General features: G+C 36.0%; 1 protein-coding gene across 6 annotated transcripts in view; it reads left to right on the forward strand.

Annotated features, from left to right (window-relative positions):
• Positions 1-27155, forward strand: part of RABGAP1L (RAB GTPase activating protein 1 like) — a 728064-nt gene that overhangs the window by 73022 nt on the left and 627887 nt on the right. For all 6 annotated transcript variants that reach the window (XM_072830698.1, XM_072830693.1, XM_072830694.1 and 3 more), the window contains 2 exons: positions 6223-6380; positions 8160-8270. In XM_072830698.1, coding sequence (XP_072686799.1) covers positions 6223-6380; positions 8160-8270 — 269 coding nt within the window. The remainder of the gene's footprint in view (positions 1-6222; positions 6381-8159; positions 8271-27155) is intronic.

Genomic DNA, 27155 nt, shown 5'->3' on the forward strand with positions numbered 1-27155 from the left:
GATGACTTTTGCTCTATGGAACTGGCCTAATTAAAAATACAGATCTCACCTATAAACAGAGGTATCAACTTGTAATTCTTTGAAAATGCTAGTTAAGTTCCTCTTAGTAATTATTAACTGGTGGTTTGTTCTGAGACTGGAGAAGTAGTTAGAATACATGGAGAAATTGTCAGTTACATGGAGAAATTGCCTTCTTCTCTGTAGTTGTTGGATTCTCTCCAAATTAAAAATAGGTTGCACTTAAAAAAAAATCCCAGTATAATTAGGGCGCCTGGCTAGCTCAGTCCATAGAGTGTACAGCTCTTGATCTCTGGGTTATAGGTTCAAGCCCATGGTGGGTGTAGAAACTAAATAAATACAAAAACTTAAAAAAATCCAATATAGTTAACATGCAGCATCATATTAGTTTCAAGTGTAATTAGGTTGTACTTTTAGAATGTTAGTGCTTACAACCATTTTAAAGGCATTAATAAATGTCTGGGGTGGGCAAATCTCAGGGCTTTTTGCTTTTGGAAATATAAATTTGTCATTAGGAAATGCTAAAAGCAGCTATCTTATTTTCTGTTTACCATGAAACATAAATAAACCGTTGTATTATTAGGACTTCTAAGAGTTTATTTCTGGCCACAACATGGGAACTCACAGAAATATGTATTTCTGTGTGTTTGATACTAAGCATGAGGGATATGTCAGTTCTTATGCCCTGGTGACTTTATTTATACTAAAATGAACATGGATGGACACATAATTTAGATTGTAGCCATAGGAGCGAGGACCAGTGCCTGTATAAGAAGTTCAGGTTTGTTTTTGTTTTTTAAAAATACTTGTGAATCTATTTCATACCAACATTTACATTTTTATGTATATACTGTCTGCCTGGTCAAAGGTGTGATGGGAGAGTGAATGAGTATAAGTGCCTGGCACTAGGAGGCAGTGAATATAAATATGTTGAAAGAATATGTGTGTGTTTGTGAATGAAGGGGTCCATTTCTGATCCTTACAACTTCACTACAGAAGTGAGAAAGCAGAGGGTAGAGTCCTGGCATTTCATGTTGGCAGTATTTAACACACTTGTGGTTTGTGGGTAATTGGTGCTTAACAGCAAGGAAATGAAGTTTGAAGACTTGAAGAACCTGCTGCTTGGAGAGGTAGAAACGCTGCTGCAGAAGGAAATTGAAAGGGACCTGGCTTGCAAGCATTTTTCATAATTGTGATGGTATGAAACTCTCTTTTTGAATTATAGCATTCTCTTATTTACGGGTGGGGTAACTGCATATCATTTTTGAGAGCTGTAACAGTGGGTAAGCAGTGAACAAAGCTGCGGGAGAATTCTTAGCCTGACCGTTTTGGATATGGTATTAAATAGTATTAATTGTATTTCTAGAGATATGGTATTAAATAGTATTAATTGTATTTCTAGAGAGGATATTTGGTACATTGCAGGTTATGAGAAAGTGATGTCCATGTATTATTTAATTTTCTTAGAGTACATTTTAAAAAACGTTCCATTATGGGGTATTGGTGGCAAAATTCATTATTTGAAGGAGAAATACATGACATTTGTCATTAAACTTTATTATGAGAGACATTGCTAAATGAAAAAATAATACAGTATAAATGCCAGGCGCATTTAGAATGCTAAACATTTCCTTGACATTCGTAAAAACTCCATGATATAGATAATATTTATTTTGATTAGTGATCTCCTCTGCCTGGGGCAGTTCTAGTTTATGTATATTGTCCAGGTATATTATTAGTAGCACTCCTTCTTATTTTCAGAAGGGTTCTGGTTTGGCTGATAAATTGTATGGTTACCCTTTGTTTATCCCAAAGCTAAGAGAATAGACAATAGAGCGTTTCAAATGGAAGTCTCTGAATACCCATATAATTTTCAGTAATAATTTTCCTGTTGCTTAAATATTATAAAAAGCAAATGTGGATTTTGTTTTCATTATGTTTCATAAAGGTATTTATCGTTCATATAGTTTACATTCCAGCCACCTTTGGTTTTTACCCATGACTTACACAGAAGATATCTAACACCTTCCTCTTTCCCCTCAAAAAATAATACTCCTTTTAATTACTCTGAAGTCTTTAATAGCATTTACTGGTTGTCTTGTTATCTGGTTCCTAGGTTTCTTGTTTTGTGGTGAAGGCACAACTTTAGTCCTTAGTTTTTGGGTCCCTCTTGATAGGCACAAACAATTGGCAAAGATAGTTCAGGAAAGTGACAGACATTCTTAATTGCCTAAATACTTATTATGCAGCAATGTCACTAACTTATTTTTTTTCCCATTGTTTGCAGAGTCCCTGGATGAGGTCTGAAGAAGTTTGTCAGTTAAAAGCAAGAAGATATCTTGTCTTCTCAAGCAGGAGTAGCAGCATGGCTGCCATAACCAACTATCACTGTTATTCTCTTATTTTACCATAAAATCCCAAAAGCAGCATGTACCAGTAGTGTTAGGGGGAAGCCAGTGAAGATCATAGCTCTGTGGAACCTGTGGCATAAGGCTTTAGGTATTTCCACAATACATTTGACTTGGTAGATCCTGGAGATTCATCTGTAGGACTCTGTTGGGTGTGGATCTTGATTACCTATGGCGCAAGAGTTAGGGAATCCAACCTGAGGTATCTTGATGCCAATTATTTTGTTCAGGGAAAGTGATGTACTGTGTTTCTGCTGAAGAATTGCAGACAAAACAAAATATCAGAAAGCATAGTGAAAAAAGCCAGTGAGACTCATATCATTGTTGCATCTTTATGGATACATTGTACAAAACTGTAAAGATATTTTTAAAAGGCTTAGTTGACTCTGTTTTAGAATTTATTAATTCACTGTAATCAGTTTCCTCAAAACAGAGTTGATGTTTGTTGTTTGTATGTTTTAACATGATCTCAGGGTCTTAGCCTTGAGCCTTGTGTGGAGCTCTGCACTCAACAGGGAGTCTGCTTGAGTTTTTCTTGCTCTATACCCCCTCTGCCCCATGGTCTCTCTCTCTCAAATAAATAAATCTTAAAAAAAAAAAGTTTCTTGTATGATATGCCTCTTTTTTTTAAACCTCCTTTCAGTGAGTAATATTTGAATAATTTGCTAAAAAATTAACACCTCTTTTCAGGGTGTCTTTTATAGAATTTTTCTGTATTTCTTGGGTGAACGTTTTCTTAACATATGGTATTTTTAAAAGAGTCAGTTATCTTTCACCACAAGGCCTTATCTTGGAAAAATCGGCTATGTCATTTAAATAAATACCTTTTTGCTTAATGGCATTGTTTTGGAGTATTTACGTGTAATATGTATTTGAGAATGTGGGAAATACTGAAATAAAGAAGAAAGAGAAGTTACCCAAAATTCCACTAGAGTTAAGATTTTGGTATATGTCCTTTCCATTTATCTCCATGTGCTCTCCCACACCCTGCCTTCAGAATCAACAACCCTAACAGTTACTTCTGTGTTTAACTAGTACTTTCTATAGATATAGCTTTCTGGGGAAAAATTATACCATATTATTGGCCAGTGAAGCTTCCCCTTTTGCAAAAACTTATGCCTATTCTAGATTATTTGTGTGTGTGTATGTGTATGTTTAATAGTGTGGCATGTATAGAAATGTTTACTATGGTGTATATTTTGAATATTCTTTTCATTGTGTAATTGGTTACCCAATTTGTTTCAATAACTATAGACATTGCTGATCATTGTTCCTGAAGATACCTTACCAATCCTTGGATCACCATGCCAGCTATTCTTAAACTCTAGAATTCACAAATGATTTTAACCTTGTTGTTGGAAGTAGCAACTTGTAAAAGACATGGTCAGGATTAAATGCAGTTTGATTGCTATTAATAAACTGTTGTGTCCTACCTCCAAAAAGAGAAAAGTGTAATCTGATTTTCCCCCTAACATTCTCTACTACTCTGGCTCAGCCCCATATACTTAAAAACCTTTTTAAAGAGAAATTCTTGAGCCTCGCCATCTACTTTAGAATTTATCAAGTTCTTTGACTTTTTGGTGTGGTCTGGTGTGACAGACTTGCTGATAACTCTGATAAAGAAAATGAAATAGTTAGAAGAAGATATGGGAGAGGAGAAAAAAATAAATATGGTTGAGGTTTATTTCCCTATATTTACATATAATATTTTCTTAAATGAGCTGAAGGTCAATGTGTAAAATGTAAACAATAGACTTCACATTTTATTTGAGGTTAGGAAGTGGGGAGTACTCAACTAAAAGTAGTTTAAAGTTCCTATTTAAACTTAACCTTGAGTCATACTCTTCAGTGACTTGTTTTTAGTTTGTTCTTTGCTTCTGTTTTCTTCTCTGACACTTAAATTATTGAGCTAAATCATATAAATATCCATCTGAGGCTATATTTCTGCTTTTGGCTTACATAATGATTCCTTCTTTACCCACCTGAAGCGCATTCAACTCACATGTGCTAGAATGTAAGCAGTGTATCCCTAGCACCTAGAATGATACTAAATATACTGAGGGCACTCAGAAAATATTTATTGAATGAATGTGTGAATTCATCATCTTAATTGTGTAAGATTTGAGGCTTGCAGTTCTTTTTTTTTAAGTTTATTTTTTATTTTATTTTATTTTATTTTATTTTATTTTATTTATTTTTTTAAAGATTTATTTACTTACTCATTCAGAGAGAGCGAGAGAGAGGCAGAGACACAGGCAGAGGGAGAAGCAGGCTCCATGCAGGGAGCCTGATGTGGGACTCGATCCCGGGTCTCCAGGATGTGGGACTCGATCCCGGGTCCCCAGGATCACATCCCGGGCTGCAGGCGGTGCTAAACCGCTGCGCCACCAGGGCTACCCGAGGCTTGCAGTTCTTATTTATATCATTCCTTTGTTGCTTTTGTCATTTTTACTCATTTATGTAAAATTATAATTAGGTAACACATTAGAATATTTAAAAAATTTTACAAGCACTGTGGTACAAATGATACTACTGCTGGACGTGAATTTCAGGCTGGCAGGCAGCAGTCTTACACAGTCAAAAGTATAAGTCAGCTAAAGATAAATTGGCAATGGAAAGGTGGTTTAGAGTAATCATTGATTAATAGATATAATTGTGGCTGTTGGAAGTTTGAGGACCACTTATTTTTTAATGCAATGGACCGTATAGGAGAAAAAGAATATTTGGAAATGAGGAAAGACCATATGCTCTAAGAAATTCTCTTGATGAGACTGGTCATTTCAGTCAGATAACAAAATATTTGTCTTCAACTAAAATAATTTGATGAGTAATTTGAATTCACATTATCTAAAGGGAAGGATTTGTTCATATTTAGAGAAGTCTCTTGTAATCTCCCAATGTGAGGTTATGACATTTGTTAAATTCTTATTTCATCTTGGTTTCATTGTTCTTTTATGCTTCGAGCTTAGAATTTTGAGATGGTGTGATACTGCTTTTAGTACTTCTTTAGAGTTCTTCTCCTCTTTAGGGAAAGAGTATACCATTGATATATATATATATATATTTTTTTATATATTTTTATATATTTAAGTCACCAGGGTGGCCTAACACTAATAAAATAAATCGGTCATTTCTATTTATTTTATTGAAGCTGGGAATCCTGCAGGGAATCCTGCAACCATTTACCACAGCAACATTAAATAACAACACTCCAATCTCTTTAAACCATGTTACCATATTAGCTTATTGCTAAAACTATTATTTATATTATTCTGTGCCTCTCTAGCCTTCTGAAGCTGAGGAAAGTGAAAAGAGAAATTGAGGACTTAGGCTAACACGTTGTTTGTGTCTTTTGGGAAGTTTTAGATGCCAGCACCATTCTGATAGTTATCTTAGGATTCATTCATTGCAATATGGTATATTTGAAGGCCTAAACATCTATAAATAAATATAGCTTTTTTGTGAACTTCAATTAAACATCTTTTTTTTTTTTGTTAAACATCTTTATTGACATGTTTAAATGCTAGAGTTGAAAGAAGCAAACTGTATATAAAATGTTACATATTATGTATAATATATAAACAAATACATAAATATAAGCTTATATAAAGGCCAAAAATATATATGAAATGCCATTATATAATATGTGTAAACATAAATATATAAATGTATGCTTAGTCTATATTTGCCAAAGTAAATTGTGACCATAGAAGGTTAGGTTCAATAATTAGGAGAGAGAGAATCAAAATGCAGTTAAAACCTTTGCCTAATGGTATTTCCATTTTTATTCTTTTAGGTAAGCAGAATTTTATATAGTTTCTGTACAGCATTCAAACGTTCTTCCAGGCAAGTGTCTGATGTTAAAGACTCAGTTATTCCTACCCCTGACAGTGACGTGTTTACCTTCAGTGTCTCCTTGGAGGTAAAAGAAGATGATGGAAAAGGAAACTTTAGGTGAGGTTATTTGTGAATAATAAAAATTGGTATTATGTTGAAATATAATATTGGTTAATATAACACTTCCAGAAGCTATACAATGTTGGTATACAGCTTTAAAATGATAAAGGAATAGTTGGCAGATGAATGAATATATTTCATTATTCTCATGCTTTCAGATATTTTGTGTAAATGATTTTCTTAGTGTTACTAGAATAATGATATTATAGGAAAATGTAAAATAATAAAAACAGAAAAGGTAGAGTTTTGTCATTCACAATCATTTTTAATATTTGATTTTTTCCCTTTGTTTATTTCTTTTCTTTTTTTAATGATTTTTACACATTTATTCATGAGAGATACAGAAAGAGGCAGAGACACAGGCAGAGGGAGGAGCAGGCTCCATGCAGGGAGCCTGAGTGGGACCTCATTCTGGAACTCCATGGTCATGCCCTGAGCCGAAGGCAGATGCTCAACTGCTGAGCCACCCAGGCGTCCCAAGTTTATTTATCATTTTTTAAGATTTTATTTATTCATGAGCGAAGGAGAGAGAGACAGGCTGCCTCTGGGGAGCCTGATGTGGGACTTGATCCCAGGACTCGGGGATCATGCCCTGAGCCAAAGGCAGATGCTCAACCACTTAGCCACCCAGGCATCCCCCTTTGTTTATTTCTAAGGGGTATTTTTATATACTTGTATATACATAATTTTTTCTTTTAACTTTAATATATAAGAACTTTTCCATTAAAATGTTCTTAATCAAAATCATTTTTTTTAAAAGATTTTATTTATTTATAGAGATGCAGAGAGAGAGAGAGAGAGAGAGAGAGAGAGAGAGAGGCAGAGACACAGGCAGAGGGAGAAGCAGGCTCCACGCAGAGAGCCTGACATGGGACTCGATCCAGGGTCTCCAGGATCACTCCCTTGGCTGCAGGTGGCGCTAAACCGCTGCACCACCAGGGCTGCCCTCAAAATCATTTTTAATTACAAATAGCATGTTGGGTGGTTTGATCATCATTTAATCATTTTCCTCATATATTTAGAATGTTTTTCTTCTGTTCACAAATAGATTATAGGGCACAGTTATGCTCTTTAATGATCACTTACGGGCCTTTAATTCTAGCAGTAACTGTTAGATATATATTTTGTTGAGGTTTTTTTGTGTGTGTGTGGATATAGACGTTGGGTCTTAGATAAGTTATTCAAGGTATTTTTTCTTTTCAGATAAGACAACCTATATTTTAGACATTTATTGTCTTAACGAATTCTTAAGAATAGTCAATCTGGCCTAGGCTAGAATTGAAATTGTCCCTGATCCATATCTCTTTGTCCATCTTTTATTTAAGTTTACTTGAGTATGTTACAGTTATCTTAAACAGTAGATTTTTAAAGTCAGCTCTGCAAACTTTGTTTTGCCTTGAGTTTCAGCATGTTAAAGGCTCTTAAGACCACACAACCTGCTAAATCAGAAGTGAGTCTTACAAAGTAACTAAATAAGTTACATTCTTAAATTTGTTAAATTTAAAATCTAAAATTGAAATTATATCATTTAAAGATTCTTGGTTTTAACTTTGTTAGAGATAAAGTATAAGGCCCCTATAAATCCAATTTAAAAATTAATGACTGATTTGCTGACTATAAAATTTGTAGTAAGCTGCTCTGGCAAGATGACAGTTTAGAGCATCTTAAGAATAAGGATGTTGTCTCCTTTGAACTTCAGAGTAGATTCTAACCTTGGAGTAGATTATTTCATTGTGTTATTGTACTGATAATTTCTGTTGTTTTTGCATATTTCAGTCCTGTGCCTAAGGATAGAGATAAATTTTATTTCAAATTAAAACAAGGAATAGAGAAGAAGGTTGTGATTACAGTGCAGCAACTTTCTAACAAAGAATTAGCTATTGAAAGGTAAGCAGCTTGCTCCTACATGCTACCAAAAACTCATATTAACATTGCTATTGTGTTTCAAGAGCTATGCTATTGAATCTCTGTGTATTAATCACTGTGGCTTTTCACCATACTTGTTTCTCCATTTAAAAATGAAAATGAGAATCATAATGCTCTATCCACTTTAAATAAGTTAGATATAACTGGTTCATGAAAAAAATCTCAATTGATGAGGGAAATAAATATGAATCTCCCCCGCAGTAATAACTGCTTCACCCCTGTTTAGTTACGTCCCTTATTCTTTTGCTGTCCCTTATTCATGTGTAGGACAAATACCTTAAATTCTTAATCATCTTTGATCATTAAAAAGTACATTTAGTTACTGGGATCTCAGGGGCTTAAAATAGATAGATACATATCTTTTAAATATATAAGTACACATACACATATATGCACATACATGTGTGTGCATTTATGTATTTATGTTAATATTTGGTTATATAAGACCAAAAATCTTGTAGGACAAAAGATACTGAAAACAAAGAATAACAAATGATAATTCTAGAAAAAGTATTTGTACTGTAAATGATAGATGAAAGGTTAATAACTATAATATACATAAATTTCTTAACAATTTGCAGAAAAAAAGAGGAAAACAACCAAGAGTATGAATCGACAAATACAGGAAATCTCTTTACATGGCTAACAAACATACACGTGTAAAGATGTCCCGATTCATGAATAGACAGGGAAATATAATTAAGGTAGCAGTAAGATATCAGAGTAGCAAAAATAACACGTAGATGTTATTTTCGGGGATTTGGGGAAATGGTTAAAGTGTGTGTACATCCTTTTTGAAAAATAATCTGGAAACATCTATAAAATTTAAAAATCCACCTGTAATTGTTGTATCAGTCCCATTCAGGGCAGTCTGTCCTGTTGAAAATAAAAGTACCACTATGTAGGAACATGTTTTTAAGGTTATTTATTACAGCCCTTTTTATGGTGGCAAAAAGTCAGAAATAAAAACAAATGACTATTCACTTGGCTTTAAGAAGTGGGAGCAATTGGTGATAATCATAAGAGAAAGAAAAGCCTCTTCATGAAGACTGCTGTAGACTATGACCACTACATCCCCCCCGCCACCCCCACCAATTCTGTAGACTAGGATTAAGGTGGGGGCCAGTTGAGGTGCTGGCTGATGGCATCATGGCTACCTCTGTCCCTTGTAACCTAGGAGAAGGTTTCTGGCCTCCAATTATCTCTTTAGAATGTTCCTTAGAATGTCAGAAATTTAGCTTTGCTTTGTTTCTGTCCTTGGGTTATCCAGATAACAGGAAAAATTCTGCTATATAATTCTGTCCTATAGTTGTCATCTTTTTTTCTTTCCTAGTGGTATAAAAATAATTGAATCATAAAATTCATGAAAAACAACTGAAAATTTTGATTTTTGAATATATTATTATAAAATAACGAGAATTTTTGTTTTTGTTAGCAGTAGGTATAGCAATGTTTGAATCTTTTTATTTGGAAGTTTACAGTTTCATACTTAAGAATTCGTGCAGAGAACACCTGTGTACTCTATTCAGAATCCCCTTTTGGGAACATTTTACCCCACTTGCTTTGCACCCACTTCCTCAGTCTCTCAATCTTTCTCTACCTACCTACTTAATTACCTGCATACACTCACATAATTGTTTTTCTGAGCAATTCGATTAAGTTACATACATCATGGCCTTTTATTCCTATATATTTTCTTAAGAAATGTGTATTTCTGGATGAGTCTGGATGGCTTAAGTTCTGCCTTTGGCTCAGGTCATGAATCTGGGGTCTTGGGATCCAGCCCTGTGTTGTCCTCCCTGCTCAGTGGGGAGTCTGCTTTCCCTCTCCCTCTGCCGCTCCCCCTGCTCATGCATGCATTTGCACATGCACATTCTCTCTCTCTCTCTCAGATAAATAAAATCTAAAATAAAAATGTGTATTTTCCAAAAATGAGAGTAGGGATATATCTTATATAACCACATTATATGTAGCAACTTCCGTAAATTTAGCATTCATGTGATACTTTTTGTCTAACCTACCATTTGTCTCTAATTTTGTCTGTTAACTCAGTAGCATCTTTTTCCTCTCCATGTCAGGATTCCGACCAGGGTCAAATATTGCATTTAGTTGACATATGTCTTTGGCTTTCTTTAATCTGGGAACATTTCCACAGCCTTTCTATGTCTCTTATGACGTGAACATTTTTGAAGAATACATCTATTTTTTCTCTTTTTAATATAGCATTGCTAATTTCGGGTTTGTCTAATTACTATCTGATTAGATCAGGTTATTTATTGCTGCATAGGTGATGTTTCCTTTACAGTGCATCACATTTGGAGGTACCTGATATCCATCTGTCCCTCACTGGTGATGTTAATTTTGATTGCCAAAATTTGATTGTCAAAATGTCTGATTTTTTCACTGTAATTCCTTTTTTTTTTCCCCTCCTTTGCAACTGGTAAGCAGTTTGTGGGGGAGATACATGCAAATATCTTGTTTCTCATCAAAATTTTCTTCTTGAGTTAACATTCATTCATAATTCTTATTCTTGTCTGATCCAATCTTTACTATGAGGAATGCAAAATTACAGTTTTCCATCTCCTCTGTTTTCTCTAGACTTGGCAGTTAGCCTTTGGCATTCTGAGGTAAATCAAAGATTTCCCTTCTCTTTTGCTTATTGATCTACTTATTATTGGTATAGACTCCTGAATTTTTCTTCTTCCCACTACAATAATTTATAGTTCACTACAGAAATTAATTATTTCAGTGTCTAAACTGTCCAGAATTTGCCTTGGGAGTCCCTTCACACCCTATGTCCTTAAGAACTTTCTTTCTGGCACAACAAAAGGCAGCTTTCCATTAAATAAGTCTGTAAGGTAACACAGGCAAAGAAGTATTAGGTGTTGAGTAATTTAACTCTTAATCATCATCATTGAAAAATTTTGGAGTTTTATGATTAAATGGTATATTACGTCTCTATTGCAGAGGCTTGCGCTATGCTTGTATATGGGGTAATCCTTCCTTTTCCCAATGAGAAGTTCCAAGTTTGGTCAACTTGAAACCTGGATGAATGTGGGTAAAATAGTTGAATGCACTTAAAATATTTTCTTCATTAGTTTAAAGATTTACACTAAATCTAAATATATCATTCTAAATATATTTACACTAAATCTAAATATATCATTCTAAATATATCACACAAAATAACTTAGAAATGGGGCTTTTGCCTCCTCTTATATTCAGAAGCCAACTTCATTCAGACTCAGTAGTCTTCAACATCAGTATCTTCATCATTATTCTTCTTTCTGAGTAACTTTAAGGCATTTTTCCAAGGCACATTATCTCAACTTCTGCTTAAGCTATCTAAGATAAAGTACTTTTTTGACCCAGTATATGTTACTGTCATTAGAAATTTTACCTAATGCCAGAGTATGACAAAAGTAGTTAGTTTTTTTTTTTTTTTTAATTTTTTTTTTAAATTTTTATTTATTTATGATAGTCACACAGAGAGAGAGAGAGAGAGAGGCAGAGACACAGGCAGAGGGAGAAGCAGGCTCCATGCACCGAGAGCCCGATGTGGGATTCGATCCTGGGTCTCCAGGATCGCGCCCTGGGCCAAAGGCAGGCGCCAAACCGCTGCGCCACCCAGGGATCCCCGACAAAAGTAGTTAGTAAAGAAATATGTTGTGTACACTTTGTGTTTAGATTCGTAGAAAGTCTATTCTGAAAACTAGAGGAAGTGAGATTGTTAAAATCCATCTAAGCATTACAGATGCTTGTAATTTCCAGTAGGTTGATAGAGATGAGAAGAGGAAGGGTTCTTTTTTTTTTTCTTCATTTTTTTAAATTTATTTTTTATTGGTGTTCAATTTACCAACATACAGAATAACCCCCAGTGCCCGTCACCCATTCACTCCCACCCCCGCCCTCCTCCCCTTCTACCAGCCCTAGTTCGTTTCCCAGAGTTAGCAGTCTTTACGTTCTGTCTCCCTTTCTGATATTTCCCACACATTTCTTCTCCCTTCCCTTCTATTCCCTTTCACTATTATTTATATTCCCCAAATGAATGAGACCATATAATGTTTGTCCTTCTCCGATTGACTTACTTCACTCAGCATAATACCCTCCAGTTCCATCCACGTTGAAGCAAATGGTGGGTATTTGTCATTTCTAATAGCTGAGTAATATTCCATTGTATACATAAACCACATCTTCTTTATCCATTCATCTTTCAGTGGACACCGAGGCTCCTTCCACAGCTTGGCTATTGTGGCCATTGCTGCTAGAAACATCGGGGTGCAGGTGTCCCTGCGTTTCATTGCATCTGTATCTTTGGGGTAAATCCCCAGCAGTGCAATTACTGGGTCGTAGGGCAGGTCTATTTTTAACTCTTTGAGGAACCTCCACACAGTTTTCCAGAGTGGCTGCACCAGTTCACATTCCCACCAACAGTGTAGAGGGTTCCCTTTTCTCTGCATGCTCTCCAACATTTGTGGTTTCCTGCCTTGTTAATTTTCCCCATTCTCACTGGTGTGAGGTGGTATCTCATTGTGGTTTTGATTTGTATTTCCCTGATGGCAAGTGATGCAGAGCATTTTCTCATGTGCATGTTGGCCATGTCTATGTCTTCCTCTGTGAGATTTCTGTTCATGTCTTTTGCCCATTTCATAATTGGATTGTTTGTTTCTTTGGTGTTGAGTTTAATAAGTTCTTTATAGATCTTGGAAACTAGCCCTTTATCTGATATGTCATTTGCAAATATCTTCTCCCATTCTGTAGGTTGTCTTTGAGTTTTGTTGACTGTATCCTTTGCTGTGCAAAATCTTCTTATCTTGATGAAGTCCCAATAGTTCATTTTTGCTTTTGTTTCTTTTGCCTTCGTGGATGTATCTTGCAAGAAGTTACTGTGGCTGAGTTCAAAAAGGGTGTTGCCTGTGTTCTTCTCTAGGATTTTGATGGAATCTGGTGCTGGGAAAATTGGACATCCACATGCAGAAGAATGAAACTAGACCACTCTCTTTCACCATACACAAAGAGGAAGGGTTCTAGGGCTGAGTGTATGTAGTGGTCAAATTTTAACTAAATCCTTACTTGAAACATTGAGTCTTCTGGATGTTTGAAAGTGAATAACATGTTAGAAGTAGAGAGTTAAACACCTTTTAAGTATTGTTAGTGTACAGGAATGATTGTGTTTTGGGAATGGAATTAAACCTGATGTCAAACCTGATGGACGTCTTGTGAGTATGCTAACTGTTCACTGGGTTCACTGGGAGACAGAGACGGGAGTAGGGAAGGAGATGCGGAGAGACGGGTTCTGTGCCCGTGAGTCTGTAGACTAAAGTTCTGTCTGTGCATTTTAGTTAATATTGCTGTGTGTCACAGGATAGACAAGTCCTAATGCCCAAAGTGTATTAAAAGTAGAGGAGGTAAAATAATCCCTTTACAAATGCCCTTTTGTTAGTTTTTAGGAAGGACTGTTCTGGGAGTGTCTGTTAATTCACCACTTAGAGCTAGATGTAGTCCTTTACTTAGTCATTAAAATGGTAGAGGGAGCAAGCAGAGGAGTGAAGGGAAGGGCTTTTTGCTAGTATCTCTACATCTAGAAGACAGTTTTAAGTTAAAACCATAGGTCCATGTGTGCGTTTTTATGAAGTACCTGTGTTTATTGTGGATGAAGTTCATTATTTTGTAACATCTAAGCTTTTTGGTTGTCCTGAGGTGACAACAGCTAGCGAATTAACCAATTTAGAAGTTTCTTTTTGTTACCATCAATAGGAAAGAAGCATCGTGGACATGGAATTGTTAAGCTGTCTCTGAGAAATGTCAGGACTTACTGGGTTGGCAGCAAAGGTGCAGAAGGAAGTATAGAGGGAAAGATGTATGCGGATGTGTTTGTATTTACATTTTAATGATAAGTGTTCATGTGTGTGTGTGTCTCTGGCTGAACTATAGTACATTAAGTGATTCAGTAGGAACATACCTCCTTGCTAATATTTGAATAGTACAGATTGGATAATGAATTCTTTTAGAAGCGTTATACGTTGCATACTCTGTTACTTTATATCTCAATTTTAATTGGACATTAAGGGATTGCAGTATTTTAATTGCAACTCAGCCAGTATCTTTATCTAGAGACCTGGTGCCATTTTTTTCCTTTATGATATTTTTGTTGCCAAGAAAGGCAGGATTACATTTTTTTTTCTTTCAGATGGAGATGATGTAGTATTATTGGTTATCAAAATACTCCTAGTTTGGGGACTTTGAAATGGTAAATATTCATGGTGTGTAAAAAAAAGCATGATACATAACTGTACAATCTTAAGTCCATTAAAATGCTCACTTGTATAGATACACACATGGGACCTAGAAGTTAAACTGTAAATTGCTTGTGATTATAGATGACTTGGTTCTTTGCTTTTTGTGTTTTTCAGTTTCCTTTTGTGCACATGTTAACTTTAAAAAAAATTTGGAAACCTAAAAAAAAAATGTGCTTAAGCCACAGGTGTCTATTTGTATAACAGTAGGATTATTTTTTTTTAAATTCATTCCATATATAACCACTTACTATATTGCTTTTATTTTAATATAATTAATCTTGATAACTGCTTAACAAATCTGGGTTCATATATCCAGCAGTAATTATTAAACCCGTGCTAAGTTTCTTTGCTTTTTTTTTTTTTTTTTTTTTTTGGTAAAACATATTTTGTCTGATGACCTCTATTAGTATCCAAACTAAAATCGACTGAGATTGTTTCAGGCTAATGATTCTTCCCAAACATACTTCCTTCAACATAACAAACAGAATTCCCTGCGATAATGGGAAATTTTGTAAATACTTGGATTTGTCTTCTTTGGGAAAAAAGAAACTTGCCTTTTATTAGATTATGTGTGATATTTAAGGTGTTTAAATCACAAAATGTAAATGGTGGAATTTAAGGTAATCCACCAGGTGGCAGACTTGTCAAGAGAATTCTATTTTTTTTTTTTTTTTTTTTAAGATTTTATTTATTTATTCATGAGAGACACACAGAAAGAGAGGCAGAGACATAGGCAAAGGGAGAAGCAGGCTCCATGCAGGGAGCCCGATGCGGGACTCGATCCCGGGACTACAGGATCACACCCTGAGCCAACAGCAGATGCTCAACCGCTGAGCCACCCAGGTGTCCCAAGAGAATTCTTAATGCCTGACTCACATTGCTACTGACAGTTCATAATAGACATTGGTGTGAAAAAACTAAATTACATAATTTTGACTTATTTTTGGAAAGAGAAAATGACTTATCATTTTCAAAAGTAGCTTTTAATTATGTAAAATTTCCAACATTTACAAAAATAGCAAATAATATATTGAACCTCAGTGTACCCACCACCCACCCCAAATGCTAATTTTCAGCGTTTGGGCTTTTTTCAAAAAATATTTTTATTCTGAAAGAATCCATTTCTCTGTGTATTCATAGGTTCAAGCCTTCTTCCTGTGTAGTTACTTAACAACTTATACTGAGATTTTGTCTTGACTTCTGTGAAGGCAAATACTATGTCATCTCAGAACCTCTAATATCTACCACATTGCTAGCAACACAGAATTTTGTGGTTATCTACTTAATCCTTACTTAGCACTTCCTCTGCGCTGGACATGGTTCTAGAAGTATAGTTTCTATAATCTTCATTGTATACTTAAAGAAACCGAAGCACAGAGAGATTCAATAACTTGCCCAGGTCATACAATTAATATTTCAGCTGAGTCCATCTGGTATTAGAATACATGTTCTTACTCTCTACTGCCTCTTTAAAAATTTGTTGAAAAATGAATAAAAGGTATATAAAAATTTTATAGAGTATTGACCAGACTCATTATAATAGGACACTGCACCTGGTAGTATCCTACCTTGTTTAGAGAATATGTGAAGACTACTTTCATATCTTGAAAATTTCTAATAGTCCTTTACTTTTATCAGTGATCCATGCTAGACTTTACATATTGAGCTTTATTTAGAAACTGGACAGAAAAGAGAAAATAGTAATAGTCATTTATTGAGCACTTACTGTGTGATGTCCATAGTACAGTTGTCATAGCAACATGTGAGGAAGGCTTTATAATTATTTCCCCATTTTTGCAGATCATGAAGCAAGGCTAATAAGGAGGTTAAGTAACCTGGGTCACTTGGCTGGATTTTGGTAGAGCCAGGCTTTAAACCAATGCCATCTGGTTCCTGAGTGTGTGTATTCTTTAAAACTGTACCCAACTAAATCCTGATTGTACACTGTTTAAAATTAATCATGCCAGTTAGGAGATAAATGAATCAGTATTCTTTGTCATATTTCAAGCAGAATGTGAAGGTGAGAACATAGATGTTGGGGTGTCCATATGATTACTCAGTGACTTCAGACTCAGGCGTAACCATGTCCTGGGAGAAAAGTTGAATGATTTATAGAAGAGAAGACCAACAATAACAGCTGAAGGGAGGGAGCAAGATTGTTGTCATCTGAGATGTGTGAGAAGAGCAAGACCTAAATCTAATTTATGGCAAACCCCCAGTTAAAATGTTAAAGTGTGCAAATTCGATCAGGTCATGCTCTTCTGGTGTTTTCCAGAGCAGAAGTGGCAATCATTTCTGTGCCTGACCAGCTGACATTTCTGTGGTGTTTGGTATCATCACACGTAGAAATATTGCAAAAAAATTTCTTGTAAACTACTGAATTGATACGGATTTTTAAAGGTTTGTATACTGTTTAAAATATACTATTACCAGTACTATTAAATCACATCCACTTCAGTGCTTTGGAAAGATTGTTGGTTGTGCTTCATACTGGAGAAGTAAGGGAAAAGTTTTACAGTTTTCATTGTATAAATTTTCTGAGTAGTTGATTTTTGCCAAGTAATATAATACTCTTATTTTGTAATAAAATGATTCAGGACAATAATACAATATGTACTTTAAAAAACAAGATTTTATTTATTCACGAGAGACAGAGAGAGAGAGGCAGAGACACAGACAGAGGGAGAAGCAGGCACCTCATAGGGAGCCTGATGTGGGACTCCATCCCTTGACTGGGGCTCATGTCCTGAGCCAAAGGCAGATGCTCAACTGCTGAGCCACCCAGGCATCCCTAATACAATATATACTTAGAAAATGGGTGTTTGTAAAATTCCCTATCAAGAAGTGGTGTTTAGTGGTAATTTCAGGCCTTGTGGAAGGTTAGTTGAGAAGAGATTTTTGGCTTCAGGGTTTATATCTGTCGAACCTGTCAAATTACTGTTTTCCCAGGGATCTGCCCTGATGCTTGCTGTGTGAGTCAGAATGAAATATTGATATAGCAAGCAGAGTACAATGATTACATTTGTTATAAACATATAACTCTGTTGTATTGAGTAACATGGGCCACATTGTGAGAAAGGATTTCCATGAGTCACTTTGATCCTAATTTTGGGGAATAGAACCATTATACTTAAAAAAAAAAATACATAACACATCATTAACAGAAGGTAGTTTGATCATTTGTGGAGTGATTCAGAGACGTGCTTGTTTTGATAGTATATTTTGCTTCACTTCTTAATTTGTGCTTGCTGGCTTGCAGCAAAAACCATTTAATGAGAAATTGAAGTGTTAAGTGCCATACTTCATAGCATGAGTGATTGATAGGTACCTTTCCTTGTGTTATTTTCTTGAGGAAAAGATTTCCAAGCTGAGTACTGAAAAAAAAAATCAGCTGGGGCTCTTTTCTTCTCTCAGAAGAATTTTCTAATATGATTTGATATTACTAGAGTAGGGGAATTGTAGAACTTCAGCTGTTTATTATTTTGGGGCTAATTTGGTGTTTGACCATTCTGAAGGTCCTTTGCTGGATTTACCTAGCATTTATTTTTACCTTCACTCTAGCAAGCTATTGTTTTATTTAGAAAGAAGCTCAAGTCACTGACTTCAGGTTGCCTAGATGGTAGTTTGGTTTTTATCTTTCATTCTTTTATGGAAATTAGTATATCTTTGAAATCAGCTTTAGATAGTTTAATAATTTTTCTTAAAGGACATCATTCTTCTCCATTCTGAAATGAGAATAAATTAGGGTGGTGACCCAGAGTCTCCATAATATTTTGTTTTGCTTTATTTTATATTATTTGTGTATAAATGTGTGTGTGTGTGTTTGTGTGTGTGCGTGTTTGTGTGTGTGTGTGTGTGTGTATATATATATGTATTTTTTGTTGTTGTTGTTGTTGTTGTTGTTGTTGCTGTTTTGACTGAGCACGAGTGAGCTTAAAATGGGGTGGGGAAGGGGAAGAGAGAGAGTGAGAATCCCAAGCAGGCCCAGTGTGGAGCTCAGTGTGGGGCTGGATCTCACTACCCCAAGATCATGATCTGAGCCAAAATCAAGAGCCAGATGCCCAACCAACTGAGCCACCTAGGTGCTCCTCCATAATGTTTTAAAAACTGTTCTGTGAGGGCAGCCCAGGTGGCTCAGTGGTTTAGCGCTGCCTTTGGCCCAGAGTGTGGTCCTGGAGACCCGGGATCGAGTCCCACGTAGGGCTCCCTGCATGGAGCCTGCTTCTCCCTCTGCCTGTGTCTCTGCCTCTCTCTCTCTCTCTCTTATGAATAAATAAATAAAATAAAAAAAAACTGTTCTGTGAACTTAGTCTGTCCTCTTTGAGTTTGTTTCTTTTTCCTTTCAGATCTTTGAGTTTTCTTTTAAGACCGTAGAAAGATAACTTTCTTTTTCCTTAGGAAAGCAGAGTATACAAAAAACCTTTCATTGTTCTCTGATAGTTATTTCAAGTGACAGTTGGTAAAGAATTATTGGCATTATCAGGTGAATAATTGGAAGCTTCTATCTCTTAGCCTTTTGTGGACAGAATTTTCATTATTTTCCATTATTGGCACCTGGTCGAGCGGAGTTGCAATATAGAAGTATGAATATAATGCTATTTTTCAGGATCATATTTTAAGAAATACTTTAAAAAATATTGGTAATGAAAACATTGTTTTCTGTAACATGTTTTTATGAGTTGACATATTCTAGATGTTTTAGAGCTCATCTTTAAATGAACTTTTAAATTTGAGACAATTATGGACTCACAGGAAGTTTACAGTTATAGTACAGAGAGGCTCTATATATGCTTCCTCCAGTGGTAACATCATATGTGATTATAGTACAATATGCAAACTAGAAAATTTACATTGGTACTATCTGTAGACCTCAATTGGAGGGAGCTCGTTTTGAAATCCTTTGGTAAATCATACTATACTTATATAATAATTTCTAAATTATTTTTCTAGTGGTGAGAGAGTTTTACTTAGCTTTATTTAAAACTTAAGGTGGCCAACCGAGGTAGTAATGAACAGAAGGACTGCCAGGTCCTAGCTGAGGAGAGTTGCAGGTTGTTCAAATATGGAGGGTATTTTTTTAGTTGAAATATATATGACATACAACATTGTGTAAATTTAGGGTGTACAATATATTGATTAGACATACTTATATATTGTAATATTATCCTTATAGCAATAGGTGTAAGCGCCTCTATCATATCACATGATTATTTTCCATAAGATTTCATATCTTAGCAAGTTTGATTATAATACAATAATACAGTATTGTTTTCTATACTCATTGTATTGCATATCAAATCTCTAGGATTTATTTACTATCAGTTGCAAGTTTGTGTCCTTAAACAGCATCTTACCTATTCTTCCCCTTCTCAACCCCTGGTAACCGTCATTTTACTCCCTGCTTTCATGAGTTTAGCTCTTTTAGATTCTACAGTATTGGTCTTTCTTTGCCTCATTTATATCACTTAAGAGTGTCCTCAGGTCCATCCCTGTTGTCACAAATGGCAGGATTTCTTTTTTCTCATGGCTGTATAATATTCCATTGTATCCATATACCACATCATCTTTTTCCAGCCATCCATTGACCAGCATTTAGATTGTTTCCGTATCTTGGCTATTGTGATAATGTTGCAGTAAACATGGGAGTGCATATATCTCTTTGATATCCTATTTTCATTTCCTTAGGTGTTTCCCCAGAAATGGGATTTTTTAGATAATATGGTAGATCTATTTTTAAGTTTTTGAGGGGCATCCCTATTTTTCCATAGTGTGTAAACCAATTTACATTTTCAACTTAAAATGGAAAATAACTTATTGATTTAAGAAATTTTGGGTTCTAACATGGCTATTAAGTAATTAGGAGAAGTGGTATTTTGACTATATCCTATGCCAGTTATCAACTTATTGCCTCTTGGTTCCAATCAACTCTCTTACCTGATTTACACTAGTGGAGCTTTTCTTTTTCTTTTTCTTTTTTTTAGTTTTTTATTTTGCCATTTCATTTATTGGTGTTCAATTTGCCAACATACAGAATAACACCCAGTGCTCATCCCGTCAAGTGCCCCCCTCAGTGCCCGTCACCCATTCACCCCCACCCCCCGCCCTCCTCCCCTTCCACCACCCCTAGTTCGTTTCCCAGAGTTAGGAGTCTTTATGTTCTGTCTCCCTTTCTGATATTTCCCACACATTTCTTCTCCCTTCCCCTATATTCCCTTTCACTATTATTTATATTCCCCAAATGAATGAGAACATATAATGTTTGTCCTTCTCCGATTGACTTATTTCACTCAGCATAATACCCTCCAGTTCCATCCACGTTGATAGAAATGACAAATACCCACCATTTGCTTCAACGTGGATAGTGGAGCTTTTCTTTTTTTGTATTTTTTCTTTGCAGCAAGTGCAATATTAAATCTAGCCAGTAGAGGATGGTAGAGAGACACTGCAGGAGGAAGGGTCTTTGTGGTTGTGGTCTCTTGTGCTTGTTTCTTGCTCTAAGATTCTGGGACAACTGGCAGTACTGTGCTCTAGCTATGAAGCCAGTGTACACACTCTCTTCTCGAGCTCATAATCCTGGTTTTGGCTCAGCAAGATCTTCATGTGGACCTCCAGGCACAAGAGACTGTGGGCCTCAGGCCTCACATCCTTCTGCCGGTGAGCTGGCTCCAGGGGCTGTGTTTTCCTCTGTTCACTTGCCCTGTCAGGCATGGCTATCCGCACCTTGGTTGTTTCCTGCTTGCTTCTGGTCCAGCTTTTCCTGGGCAGTCCAGCAAACTTTGCCCTCCACTGTACTATATTCATACCCTCTCTGGTAAAGTTAGAATACCAGCTTTAGGGAGAGGATCTTCTTTCCAAGGTTGGTCTTTCTTGGCGTACTCTCCCTCGGTTTTAGGGTATTCTTCAAAATTCTCTTTATAGTTACTCTCCTATTATAGTTAGTAATTCTTAATGGTAAACTTTTCCTGTTCAGATTTTGTGTTTTCTCTCCTAATTGGATCTCGACTAATTGAAGTACTTGATGAAGTAAGCCCATAGATGGAGTTTCAAATGCATTTCTGGGGGGTGGGGACTGGGAAAAAAAAATGGTTATTTTAATTTTTTTTTTTTTTTTTTTAAGGAGAGGGAGTGGCAGAGAGAGAGAATCTCAAGCAGTTTCCACACTTAGTGATGTAGGCTTGATCTCACAACAGTGAGATCATGACCTGAAATCAAGAGTTGGGAACTTAAATGACTGAGCCACCCAGATGCCCCTGGCTACTTTAGATAACTTTTTTTTTTTTTTTTTAAGCTGTTGTAATAGTGATAATGGTAAAGAAAAAACTATTTAATGATTTTTGCCATATGTCCATTTCCATCCCAGAAGTCCTGTAAAATACCTTTTTAGTTAAAGTTTTTGGTGGTAGTGTTGGGGAGGAAGCTAAAGTATGTTATTTTACCTTGCTAAGAAATACAACTAGTTAAGAGGCAATGTGAGGATTTGAATCAGGGTCTTGCTATTCCTAAAGCCTTTTTCATTTGACTCTTTTGTATGACTTATTTTGGTGGGAAGGTGCAAGGAGAGGTATTAAATATCTGTAGATGTAATTATTTTACGTCACTAGTAAGCATTGCTAAAATTCTAATATTTTATTCTTTTTTATAATGGCAGTTTAGTTGTTTTATTTTTAACCTCTTTGGTTCATTTGAAGAGAAGAAGGAGGAAGAACTACATAAAATGTTTTTATTTAGTAAGATATTAGGAAATTAACAAACGTTAAATTATATGTGAAATTTTATATTTGTGCTTTAATATTAATTTGATTTTTTCTATTTTAACTATGTTTTAATAAATTTACTTGTCCTTTTAATTCTCATGATTTTTCTTCTTTCTTCTTTTTAAAGAGGGAGAGAATGAGAGAGATGAGGGGAGAGGGGCAAAGGGAAAGGGAGAGAGAATCTTAAGCAGGCTCCATGCCCAGCACAGAACCCGACAAGGATCTTTATTTCACAACCCTGAGATCATGACCTGATCTGAAATCAAGAGTCAGATGCAAAACTACTGAACCACCTAGATGCCCCTCTCCTGTGATTTAAAAAAAATTTTTTTCTTTATAATTACTTTATTTTCACATTTGTTTTTATTTAAATTCGATTTGCCAACATATAGTATAACACCCAGTGCTCATCCCATCAAGTGCCCTCCTCAGTGCCCATCATCCAGTTACCCCATCCCCCCACCCACCTCCGCTTCTGCAGCCCTTTGTTTCCCAGAGTTAGGAGTCTCTTATGATTTATCTCCCTCTTTAATTTTTCCCACTCAGTTCCTTTCCTTTCCCTTATAATCCCTTTCACTATTTCTTATATATCATGTATGAGTGAAACCATATGATGATTGTCCTTTTCCGATTGACTTATTTCACTCAGCATAATAACCCTCCAGTTCCATCCATGTCGAAGCAAGTGGTGGGTATTCCATCTCTTCTGATGGCTGAGTAATATTCCATTATGTATTTATACCACATCTTCTTTATGCATTCATCTATTGAAGGACATCGTGGCTCCTTCCACAGTTTGGCTATTGTGGGCATTGCTGCTATGAACACCAATTGCTGGGTTGTAGGGTAGCTCTATTTTTAACTTCTTGAGGAACCTCCACACTGTTTTCCAGAGTGGCTGTACCAGTTTGCATTTCCACCAACAGTACAAGAGGGTTCTCCCTTTCCCACATCCTCTCCAACATTTGTTGTTTCCTGTCTTGTTAATTTTCGCCATTCTCACTGGTGTGAGGTGGTATCTTTGTGGTTTTGATTTGTAGTTCCCTGATGGCAAGTGATGCGGAGCATTTTCTCATGTGCTTGTTGGCCATGTGTATGTCTGCTGAAATTTTTGTTCATGTCTTCATTTCATGATTGGATTTTTTTGTTTCTTGTGTGTTGAATTTGATATGGTCTTTATAGATCTTGGATATTAGCTCTTTATCTGGTAGGTCATTTGCAAATATCTTCTCTCATTCTGTAGGATGTCTTTTAGTTTTGTTGACTGTGCTGTGCAGAAGCTTTTTATCTGAAGTCCCAATAGTCATTTTTGCTTTTGTTTCTCTTGCCTTCGTAGATGTATCTTGCAAGAAGTTACTGTGGCCAAGTTAAAAAAGGTTGTCGCCTGTGTTCTTTTCTAGGATTTTGATGGATTCTTGTCTCACATTTAGATCTTTCATTCATTTTGAGTTTATCTTTGTGTCTGGTGTAAGTCAGTGGTCTAGTTTCATTCTTCTGTACATGGCTGTCCAATTTTCCCAGCACCATTTATTGAAGAGACTGTCCTTTTTCCAGTGGATAGTCTTTCCTGCTTTGTTGTTTCCAATATTAGTTGACCATGGAGTTGAGTGTCCAGTTCTGGGTTCTCTATTCTGTTCCATTTATCTTTCAGGTCTCTTTTTGTGCCAGTACCATACTGTCTTGACAATCACAGCTTTGTAATACAGATTGAAATCTGGCATTGTGAGGTCCCCAGCATTGGTTTTCTTTTTCAATATTCCTCTGGCTATTCAGGGTCTTTTCTGATTCCATACAAATCTTAAAATTACTTGTTCCAACTCTAAGAAGAAAGTCCATGGTATTTTGATAGGGATTGCACTGAACATGTAAATTGCCGTGGGTAGCACAGACATTTTCACAATATTTATTCTTCCAATCCATGAGCATGGAATGTTTTTCCACTTCTTTGTGTCTTCCTCAATTTCTTTCAGAAGTGTTCTGTAGTTTTTAAGGTTAGATTCTCTGCCTCTTTGGTTAGGTTTATTCCTAGGTATCTTATGCTTTTGGGTGCAATTGTAAATGGGATTGACTCCTTCATTTCTCTTTCCTCAGTCTCATTGTTAGTGTATAGAAATTCCACTGATTTCTGGGCATTGATTTTGTATCCTGCCACATTGCCGAATTGCTGTATGAGTTCTGGCAATCTTGGGGTGGAGTCTTTTGGGTTTTCTAAGTTTTCCTATGACATGGTATCATATCATCTGTGAAGAGGGAGAGTTTGACTTCTTTGCCAATTTGAATGCCTTTTATTTCTTTTTGTTGTCTGATTAATGAGGCTAGGACTTCGCCTGTGTTGAATAACAGTGGTGAGAGTGGACATCCCTGTCGTGTTCCTGATCTTAGGGGAAAGGCTCTCAGTTATCCCTATTTTTTTTTAAATTTTTATTTATTTATGATAGTTACAGAGAGAGAGAGAGAGAGAGAGAGAGAGAGAGAGAGGTAGAGACACAGGCAGATGGAGAAGCAGGCTCCATGCACCGGGAGCCCGACGTGGGACTCGAACCCCGGGTCTCCAGGATCGCGCCCTGGGCTAAAGGCAGGCGCTAAACTGCTGCGCCACCCAGGGATCCCTCAGTTATCCCTATTGAGAATGGTATCTGCTGTGGGCTTTTCATAGATGATTTTTAAGATACTGAGGAATGTTCTCTCTATTTTCTACACTGAAGAGTTTTGATCAGGAATGGATGCTGTATTTTGTCAACTGCATTGGGAGGATCATATGGTTCTTCTTAATAAGGCTTTTTTGCATCAATTGGGAGGATCATATGGTTCTTCTTAATAAGGCTTTTTTCTTTTTAATAAGGCTGGCTAATGGTTTATCTTATTAATTCTTTCAAAGAACCAACTCCTGGTTTTGTTGATCTGTTCTACATTTCTTCTGGTCTCCATTTCATTGAGTTCTGCTTGAATCTTTATTATCTCTCTTCTTCTGCTTGGTGTAGGTTTTACTTGCTGTACTTTCTCCAGTTCTTTTAGTTGTGAGGTTAGCTTGTGTATTTTGAGTTTTTTCCAGTTTTTTGAGGGAGGCTTTTATTGCGATGTTTCCCTCTTAGGACTGCTTTTGTTGTATCCCAAAGATACAACAATGGTTGCATCTTTATTTTCAGTAGTTTCCATGAATCTTTTTAATTCTTCTGTAATTTCCTGGTTGACCCATTCATCTTTTAGTAGGATGCTCTTTAACCTCCACGTGTTTGAGTTTCTTGCAAATTTCTTCTTGTGATTGAGTTCTAATTTCAAAGCCTCGTGGTCTGAAAATATGCAGGGAACAATCCCAATCTTTTGTATAGGTTGAAACCTGATTTATGACCCAGTATGTGGTCTGTTCTGGAGAAAGTTCCATGTGCATTTGAGAAGAATGTGTATTTAGTTGTATTCGGATGGAAAGTTCTGTATATATCTGTGAAATCTGTTTGGTCCAGTGTATCATTTAAGTCTCTTGTTTCTTTGGCGATGTTCTGCTTAGAGGATCTGTCATTTGCTGAAAGTGCTGTGTTGAAGTCTTCTACTATTAGTGTATTATTATCTAATTATCTCTTCACTTTGGTTATTAACTGATTGATATACTTGGCAGCTCCCACATTAGGAGCATAAATATTCATGATTATTAGGTCTTCTTTTTGGATAGGCCCTTTAAGTATGATATAGTGTCCCTCTTCATCTCTTACTACAGTCTTTGGTATAAACTCTAATTTATCTGATACGAGGATTGCTACCCCAGCTTTCTTTTGAGAACCATTTGAATGGTAAATGGTTCTCCACCCCTTCATTTTCAGGCTGGAGGTGTCCTTAGGTCTAAAATGAGTCTTTTGTAGACAGCATATAGATGGGTCTTGCTTGAGGGGGTGGGTCTTCTCTATCTTTTGGATCTGAATGCCTGTTTCCTTCCCCAGATTTGGGAAGTTCTCAGCTATGATTTGTTCAAATATACTTTGTGATCCTTTCTCTCAGCCTCTTCTGGAATCCCAATTAGATGTATATTCTTCCTTCTCAAGCTATCATTTATTTCCCTAAGCCTTTCCTCATGGGCTCTTACTTGTTTTTCTCTGTTTTCCTCAGACTCCTTCCTTTCAATCAACTTGTCTTCTATGTCACTCACTCTGTCTTCCACCTCATTTAACCCTAGCAATTAGAGCACCCAATTTGGATTGGTACTCATTTAATTTAGTTTTAATTTCAGCCTGATTAGATCTCAGTACTGCAGTAACAGTCTCTAGAGTCCTTTATGCTTTTTTCCAGAGCCACCAGTAAGTAGCTTTATAATTGTACTTCTGAATTGAATTTCTGACATTGTATTTCAATCCAAATTCTGTAACTCTGTGGCAGAGAGTATTGTTTCCAGTTCTTTTTTTTTTTTTTTTGTGGTGAATTCTTCCTTCTAGTCATTTTGTCCAGTGCAGAGTGGCAATATGAGTGGGCTGAGTCAAAAATATCAACCACGAACTGAATAAAATACACCCTAGATGATTCTGAAGAGATCAGAGACCAGAAAATAACAGAAAAAGAAAAACAGAACAAAATAAAACAAAGGACCACTAAAGTGAAAAATAAATTTTAAAACAAAGTAGTAAAAATTAAAAGCCAAAAACCAAGAAGACCTATACTCCTATAAAGACCTAACATTGACCACAAAAACATAAACAAGATAAAAGGCAGGCAGAATGGAAAGGAAGAGAGAATATAATCTCAGAATGAACCAACACAATGTTCCACTTGGTTCTGGGTGTTTATTGGTCGTGTGTTAGAAGGTACTA

This window comes from Canis lupus, chromosome 6 (genome assembly GCF_048164855.1).
Source record: "Canis lupus baileyi chromosome 6, mCanLup2.hap1, whole genome shotgun sequence".
In the NCBI taxonomy this organism is placed as follows: domain Eukaryota; kingdom Metazoa; phylum Chordata; class Mammalia; order Carnivora; family Canidae; genus Canis; species Canis lupus.